Below are 8,776 nucleotides of genomic sequence, written 5' to 3'. Positions count from 1 at the left end.
ACTATCGTTGGCTAAGGATCATCTTGCTCACCTATGTTCTTTCAAGTAATTCAACAACACTTTTGATGCCTAGATGAATTAAACCTATGATCATAAACTAGGTAGCTAATCTAGTTTAAGCAATCAGAACAACTATAGATGAAGAACTCAATAGATCAATCCCAAATCTAACAACCTAAATCAGAGAATCATAAAACCCCCTTTGAAACCCGAAACCCAACAGAGAGACTACTCAGACATGGAAATCAAAGCACAGCAAATCAAGGATGAAGAAATCATAATCGAATTGCAAAGAGAAATAATCGGGTTCAGAATTCTTCTCCAAAGGGTTAGAAAGGATAAGAGATCTTCTCCCAAGCTTACAAGTGCTCAAAGGCTGCGTAGAATAAAAGTTGTGTTTCTAGGGGTCAAGCCCCGTGCTTAAATAATAAAATAAATCCCTAAAAAGTCGGTTTAAAACGAAAAAGGAAAGATTTGTGTCGGGGACGGGATTGGTCGATCTCGCGAGGATCAGTCGATCCGGAACGTTTTCTGCTTTCACTCCATCTGCTTACTAGCCTGTCTCAGTCTTCAACCAATTGGCTCCATATGCATATTTTCATCCCCAAAACGCTCAGATTCCTTCCAAAGTCACATAAGACCTGTAAAGACTCACAAAAGACAAAAAAGGACTCTAAAAGCACACTTGGACCTAGGAAAAGACTCAAAACAAACCTAAAAACTATAGTTAAAACTCTATAAAATGCAGACACATCAATTCCCCTGGACTTGAATCTTTGCTTGTCCTCAAGCAAGAACAGACAAAAACTCAAGAACAGAGAAAATGTTTGAAAGTGTAAACTCACATATTCTTGGGAACTTCTTGTTTGCACTCTTCATCACATCAAATTTGAGAACTACTTTCTGTACTCTGCCCATGATTAGGATCAACACTCCCTACTCTGAACTCCAAGAGAACCTTCAGTCTCCCCATCGTTGTCTCTCTACATCAGATTAGTAAAAAGGTGCGGTCTTACCATGGGAGTATCGATCATCGAACTGTTGACTCCTTCAACCTCTTATCACCCAAGACCTCCTCTTATACTCCCTTTCCTCTCTCTTTTCTCACTTCCAAAGGATTGATTGGACTATGTGCAGTTGATGGTTGACACTGGGTTAGATGCTTTCAGATTCTCCATATCTCCCTAATTTTCTAGGGTATCATTTTATGTTTTTTATCAATTCTTTGCTCTTTTCTTGTGGACAGGTTTCCATGAGTTCCGAAGGATGCACGGGTTTACGCACTACCCTCAGTTCACTTCTTTTATTACCTATATCCTTTTCTTCATTTTCTTTCTTCTTCTCTCTTTTTTTTTTGCTGAGTAACGAAGGGAAGAGAGAGGGGAAGCATACTTTGTGAGGAGTTGCATGTCTCGTGAGGCTTGAGGGAGGAATCTTGTCCGATGTATACCAAGCCCCAAGGTAAGAAATTAAATCCGGTTAAGTCTTGTCAAAGCTAGAGACAACTTCTGGTTCAACATAGTATTCTTCTTGGCGAGTGTCTTTTGGGGCGTGTTGAGACTGCTCATGTTCTTCAAGCTTCATTCCAAATCAGAGGTACAAAAGTAATCATAAGAGTGTTAGATCAAAGCAAAAGATTCCTAGAAATGATCATAATTTCCCAATGTTTTTTGTTTTATAGACTCGACAAACTGACTCAAACAAAAGGAAAATCAAAGGAAACAACCAAAGAAGACGACATTAGTAACTTGGAGACATCCCTCTCCCGGACTTACTTCACACCGTCCCGGTGTGAAAGCAAAGCTAAGGAAAAGAAACCTCCGACAATAAAAAAAAAAAATAGAAATAAAAATCCTAGAAAAGAGACAGAATAAACCGGAAGGAGACAACAGCTACTCAGAACTGGCGAGAAGGTGAGGATGTCGCGGAATGGTCAGAACCGAGAGGCTCAGTAGCTGCGTCCTCATTGTCACTAGTAGTGGTGTGAGCTGCTGGTGGTGGTGCAAAATAGGATGGTGCAAGACTCTGAAGCCAAGTAGCCAGTCGAGTGAGCAACATATTGTTCTTCCTCTGAGTGTCGTAGACCCAGCTCTCAAACTCGGATCGAGCTGGCTCCTTAGGTGGTGCAGCAAGAAACTGGTTCACATCGAAAGGAGGAAACAGTGGAAGGGACTGAGACGGCTGCGAAGAGGTAGATGCCCCTGCGGGTTGTGTGCGGCTACGAGATCTGAGGGCTGCAGGCTCACGCTCTTCTCCCAAAAGAACATCGTCAATATCGCAAAGGATGTCAACAGGAGGATCAAAATCGATGTTCTGAGCCTTACGGAGTGAAGTGAAGAAAGGAATAGGGATCAGCATGTAACGAAGTTGACCGGTCTTGGTCTGGTAGCGGTAGCAGAAGTTGTGACGCACCAAAATCTCACTGGTAAACATATACTTGAGATCAAGCAACTTCCGCTGTGAAACCTTAGCATGTGGTGGCAAAGCAATGCCGCAATACTCGATGATAGGAGTCACCAAACTGTCGATGAGAACTCTCTTGTTCTTAGCATGAGCCATGTTCCTCTGCACCTGCTCAAACTCCTTAGAAAGAGGAATCCAAAGTTAACATCATGAGTTTGCTGGTAAAGAGGTGAATCCGGAGCGTGAAGGAACCTGCGAAGACCATGGAAAAACATCCACAACTCAGGTAGCTGCAATGTGCTAGTCTCAGCCCTAGCATAAATGGTGTTACTCAGGAACTTTGCAGTGATTCGGAGGACTGGGTTGCGGATGCGAGATTGCCGGGCTCTTCGAGAAACATATTGCCTAGCAGCAATGAGCTTCCAAACATCTGTCCTACTGTCAAGCTTCTCTATCGTGCATAATGTGTTTCTAGGGAAACCAAATATGTCACAGAGATCAAATATGGAGATGACATAGTGCTTCTTGAGCAGGAAGAAACTGATCGAACATTGTCCGGCCATCATATCAGAACCGCCTGGCGAATCCACTTGTACAGTGGCGAGAAACTCTCGTGCGAGCCGATCATGCAAGTCCCATGCTTGCTCAGCGAAAGTACCAAATCCCATGTTTTTTACCAACTCATCAAAATCTGACAGCATACCCATCTTCTTAAAAAGCTCCCGATCGACAAAACGAGTTGGCTCCATCTTGCATTGTGCGAGTAGCTTCAAGCACTTAGTATCCTCATCATTCCAAATTGTCGTTGGCGGTTCTTCAGAAGGAGTGGCAGTCTCCTTACCACTTCGGCTTTGTTTAGGCATTTTCTACAAAAGAGTAAATAACCAACATGTGAGAAAAAGCGAGGCAAACGAAAATTCCCTATGCTAAATCAATCCATGTTACAAGCCTATGCTAAATTCAAGCCACAACAGCCTAAATCTAGTTCCAAAAATCAATTAGGACAGTTAATCTTACTAATCCACTCATCAATTGGAAAGAAGAAGAGAGAATAGCGAAAATCTCAAAAATTGAGAAATTTCAACCTTGGAATCGCCGAAAACAAACATAAATCGGGAGAGGAAGGACTTACCTTGTTCGAATGAGTGAGACAACAGTTGGGTTGGAGGATAAAAATCAAGTAATGGTAACCCAAGATTCGAACAAGCAAAGAAGAAATCAAGAGGGGAAGCAAATCGGAGTTGAGGACGGCGAGGGATGTCCAGGGAGAAAGGAAGAAGAGAGAAAAGAAATTAGGTTTTTAGTGGGTGTGAACACGAAACCGGTTTAACCCGGTTCAATTTAAGTTCAAAAACCCGAAAACCAATTCTCTTCTTTCCCTTTTTTTTTTGTTTACTTCCCTCGATTGTACTTACCTGGAATGGGGATCAGTCAATCCAGAATTGGACTAGCTGATCTTGACCACCATAGAACTTTCCTTGAAAAGGGTTTCACATCTTCTGCATTTAGAACCTGTTCCTGAAAATAAAACTCACTACCAAACGTGATTCTCGAGTGACTCTGTAGAGGATACAAAAATAACAAATTTCCTAAGAAAAGAAAAACAAAACCAAAAAGGGAAGGGTGAGCAAATGCAAACCCTTTGGGTTGCCTCCCATGAGCGCTTGTTTAGAGTCTCGAGCCTGACTGTTCTTGCTGCCTAAACAGCTTGTGGTCTTCCAGAGGGAGGGAGGTCTCAATCGGATCATACTCCGCTAGGTACGGTTTAAGACGTTGGCCATTGACAGTGAATTCTTTGCCCTCTTGGTCCCAAAGCACAACAGCACCATAAGGCATGACTTCCCTGATTCGAAAAGGTCCGGACCAACGAGAACGCAGCTTCCCAGGAAAAATCTTCAGCCTTGAGTTGAAAAGAAGGACCAAATTATTCGCAGCAAAATTTCTGGGGATAATCTTTTTGTCGTGTATGGCTTTGGTCCTCTCCTTGTATATCTTGGTGTTCTCATAAGCATCCATGCGAATTTCATCAACCTCATTCAGCTGAATAAGGCATCTTTCTGCCGTGGTCTTGACGTTGAAGTTCATCTGCTTAGTCGCCCATAAGGAATGATACTCAAACTCGACAGGCAAGTGACATGACTTCCCATAAACCAACCGGAAAGGGGTAGTGCCGATGGGTGTCTTGTAAGCAGTCCGATACGCCCATAGTGCTTCATCGAGTTTCAAGGACCAATCCTTTCTGGTTGAGTTAACTGTCTTCTCCAAGATGCATTTGTTTTCTCGATTAGAGATCTCGACCTGCCCACTAGTCTGCGGATGGTAAGGGGTAGCAACCTTGTGTGTCACGCCATGTTTTCGCAGAAGGTTTGCAAAAAGCTTGTTGATAAAGTGAGTGCCCCCGTTGCTTATTACCACCCTAGGAACACCAAACCGTGGAAAAATTATGTGCTTGAACATCTTGAGGACTACCTTCGAATCATAAGTAGGACTTGCAACAGCTTTAACCCATTTAGAAACGTAATCCACTGCAACAAGTATGTAGAGATTTCCATAAGAAGATGGAAAAGGCCCCATGAAGTCGATTCCCCAACAGTCAAACACCTCGATCTCCAAGATAAAGTTTTGTGGCATCTCGTTCTGCTTGCTGATGTTCCCACGTCGCTGGCAAGAGTCGCATCGGGAGACAAAGTCGTGTGCATCTCGGAATAAAGTGGGCCACCAGAGGCCTGTTTGGAGCTCTTTTGTCGCGGTTTTGAAGGTAGTGAAGTGTCCCGCGTAGTTAGAACCGTGACAGTGAAAAAGTATGCCCTGCACTTCTAATTCTGGAACACATCTCCTGTAGAGGCCATCAGCACAATGCTTATAAAGAAAAGGTTCATCCCAGAAGTAGCGTTGCACATATCGTAGGAACTTCTTCTTAGCATATCCAGTGAAATTCGGAGGTTCTTCTGCAGCACACAAGTAGTTTGCGATATCGGCATACCATGGTGAATCATTACCTATCTGTCGAAGGACCTTGACATCAGCTTTTTCCTTGTAGTAATCCATGAAAGCTGCAACCACATACGCATTCTCCTCAGGTAGTCGGTCATCTATGGGGATCTCTTCATCGATTCTCAGCCTAGAAAGGTGGTCTGCAACGTCATTCTCGATCCCCTTCTTGTCCCTTATCTCAAGATCGAACTCCTGCAGAAGTAGTATCCATCGCAGCAGTCTCGGTTTAGCATCTTTTTTTGTCAACAAGTAGCGCAGTGCGGCATGATCCTTGTGCACAATAACCTTGGATCCGACCAGATAGGACTTGAATTTTTCAAAGGCAAAGACTATGGCGAGTAATTCCTTTTCTGTTGTGGCGTACTTGGTCTGTGTCCCATCGAGTGTCCTGCTAGCGTAGTAACTAACATGCAACTTACCATCCTTGCGTTGTCCCAGAACTGCTCCAACAGCAAAATCACTTGCATCGCACATAACTTCGAATGGCAGATCCCAATCGGGTGGTTGGACTATTGGAGCCGAGATCAGTGCTTGTTTGATTGTTAGGAAAGCCTCCATACAGCCTGCAGTAAACTCAAAGGAGATGTCTTTGCACAGTAGCTGAGTAAGTGGTCTGGCTATCTTGGAGAAATCCTTTATGAACCGTCGATAAAACCCAGCATGGCCAAGGAAATTGCGTATGTCTTTAACGGTTTTTGGAGGTTGTAGACTGGACATCACTTCTATCTTGGCTTTGTCGACCTCTATTCCTCTCTCAGAGATTCGATGGCCAAGAACAATCCCATTGGTGACCATGAAATGGCATTTCTCCCAATTCAGCACAAGGTGTTTATCCACACAATGTTGAAGTACTTTGCACAAGTTAGACAAACAGGAGGAGAAGGATGAGCCATACACCAAAAAATCATCCATAAATACTTCCATAATTTCCTCAATCAAGTCGGAAAAGATCGACATCATGCAGCACTGGAAAGTGGCTGGGGCATTGCACAACCCAAAAGGCATCCGTCGGTAAGCGAATGTGCCATAAGGGCAGTGAAAGTGGTCTTCTCCTGATCATCCGGGGTGAATCGGAATAAGAAAGAAGCATGAGTAACCATCCAGGAAGCAGTAATAAGGGTGGTTCGCTAAACGCTCAAGCATTTGGTCAATGAATGGAAGAGAAAAGTGGTCCTTTCTGGTGGCTGCATTGAGCTTGCGGTAGTCGATGCACATGCGATGCCCTGTTACCGTCCTGGTGGGGATCAACTCGTTCTTCTCATTTGCAACCACTGTCATCCCTACTTTTTTCAGCACTACATGGACTGGGCTCACCCAAGTGCTGTCAGAGATTGGGAAAATCACCCCGGCTCCCAATAGTTTAAGGATCTCCTTCTTCACCACTTCCTTGAGGTTCAGATTTAGCCTCCTTTGATGTTCGATGGACGACTTAGATGGATCTTCAAGGTGAATCTGATGCGAGCATAACTCCGGTGATATACCTGAAATGTCATCTAAGGAATAGCCCAAGGCCTTCATATATTTTCTTAACTCGCAGATCAAGAGTGCTTTTTCAACATTGTTTAGGTTAGAATTAATGATAACAGGATATGTGGAGTTAGGTCCAAGATAAGCGTACCTTAGCCCTTCAGGGAGTGGTTTTAAGTCCAAGTTTGGAGCCTTGAGTTCGCTCCAATCCTCCTGACTCGATTTGGTTCCAGAGCAAGTTTTGGGATCAGCTGACCTGTCGCCTGGAACGGTCAATCCATTGCCCTTATCGGGTGTTTCCACAGGAGGAGCTGGATCAGTCAGTCCAGTTTGCAGATCAGTCAGTCCAATTTGTAGAGTGACGAATAGGACTTCATGTTTCAGAACTGCTGCAGCATCGAGTGTTCTGCCCAAGTTCTTAGTCTCCTCAAACATATATCCTAGCTCTGGTTCCTTCTTCGTCAATGCGACAGCCAGATGATCACTTATACACACTTCATCATAGATTTCATCAGCTATTTCGCCTATTGTATCAACCCAGAAGGTTTGACCATCGATCGTAGGTTTCTTAGCTGGTTTCTCCAGGTTGAATCTCAAAATCAGATCATCCATGTGCAAATCGATTTTTCCCTCCTTGACGTTTATCATCGCACCAGCCGTGGCCAAGAAGGGTCTTCCAAGTAGAATCGGTTCTTGGGACTCCTCATCAAGTTTCAAAACAATGAAATCAGTAGGAATGTTGCAGTTCCCAATCTGCACTGGCAGGTTCTCCAATACTCCTTCTGGACGTCGAGTGGAACGATCAGCAAGGACAAGGGTGACTTGGGTCGGTTTAAAGGTGTAGAGGCCAAGTCGCGTCGCAGCGCTGAGTGGCATAAGGCTCACGCTCGCTCCTAGATCGCAGAGGCATTTGTTGAATTTGAGATCTCCTATCGTGCAAGGCAGAGTAAATGGTCCAGGATCTCCACATTTTTCAGGCATTCGATTTTGGAGCATAGAACTGCACTCCTGTGTGAGGTACATCACTCCTTTCTCCAGACTAAGCTTGTCGGTGAGGATCTCTTTCATATACTTCTTGAGAGATGGAACCATCCTTACTGCTTCGATGAAAGGGAGTCTAACCTGAAGCTCTCCCACAACTGATTTCAGCTTCTCATATTCTCGCTCTTGAATCTTGGTCTTGCGGCGAGTGGGGAAAGGTATTATGGGTGCATAGGGTCGTTGGGATCCGCTGGGTTGCTCTCCTTCATAAACTGTTGAACCCGGTATAACAACATCATCAGGAGTGTTGTTAAGAATTTCGTCAGGGTTGTTTTCCTGATTTTGTGTTTTAGATTGGCCAGTCCCGCCGTTGGATCGGTCATTCCCTGCTTTTTGTTGTGGTTTTGGAAGCTCCTTGCCGCTTCGAAAGGGTGATGACATTCACATATTCTTTTGGATTAGCCTCATTTTTCCCTGGAAGTGTCCCTGGAGGTGCCTTGACCCTTGCTGCGGACTGTGCCACTTGATTCTCCAATACTCTCATGTGAGAGTTCAAGGACTCGATTCTCCCATTCAGCTCAGAGTACATGCTGTCGATCTTGACATTTACCTCAGTTGCGTTTTTCTTCTGGTTTTCCATCAAAGCATGCATCATCTGCTCCAATTTCCTCTCCAGTGGGACTGCTGCATGCAGTGCAACCGCTTGATACCCTTGTGTGAAGTTGTTGACCTGAGGTTTCTGCTGAAAATTCGATCCACCAAAGCCTGTACTCTTGTTCTGGAAGCCCTGTGCAAAGTTATTCTGCTGAGGTAGCGTTGGATAGACCTGATCCTGGGGGTTCTCGACATTGTTGCTCCTATAGGACAGATTAGGGTGATTCCTGAAATTCTGGTTAAAGCCTCGATTTTGGAAGTTTCCTTGTCCTCCCAT

General features: G+C 44.3%; 1 protein-coding gene across 1 annotated transcript; it reads right to left on the bottom strand.

Moving 5' to 3' along the window:
* On the bottom strand, positions 4,072–8,776 carry LOC109127995. Its single transcript, XM_019233648.1, has 4 exons — positions 8,291–8,776; positions 6,611–8,181; positions 5,467–6,148; positions 4,072–5,406 (listed from the first exon to the last, which is right to left on the bottom strand). The coding sequence occupies exons 1-4, from the start codon at positions 8,774–8,776 to the stop codon at positions 4,072–4,074; spliced, it is 4,074 nt and encodes a 1,357-aa protein (XP_019089193.1).

This window comes from Camelina sativa, chromosome 12 (genome assembly GCF_000633955.1).
Source record: "Camelina sativa cultivar DH55 chromosome 12, Cs, whole genome shotgun sequence".
NCBI classification, from domain to species: domain Eukaryota; kingdom Viridiplantae; phylum Streptophyta; class Magnoliopsida; order Brassicales; family Brassicaceae; genus Camelina; species Camelina sativa.
This window is presented reverse-complemented; position numbering and strand designations above follow the sequence as displayed.

What these genes read in the sequence shown, in the direction of transcription:
- LOC109127995 (XM_019233648.1), bottom strand. Translation starts at nt 8,776, where the DNA reads ATGGGAGGACAAGGAAACTTCCAAAATCGAGGCTTTAACCAGAATTTC. An exon ending in ACGGTAACAGGGCATCGCAT is followed by an intron (nt 6,149 to 6,610) that starts GTGCATCGACTA and finishes AATCTCTGAGAG; the next exon opens with AGGAATAGAGGTCGACAAAG. An exon ending in TACCTGAGGAGAATGCGTAT is followed by an intron (nt 5,407 to 5,466) that starts GTGGTTGCAGCT and finishes GTCCTTCGACAG; the next exon opens with ATAGGTAATGATTCACCATG.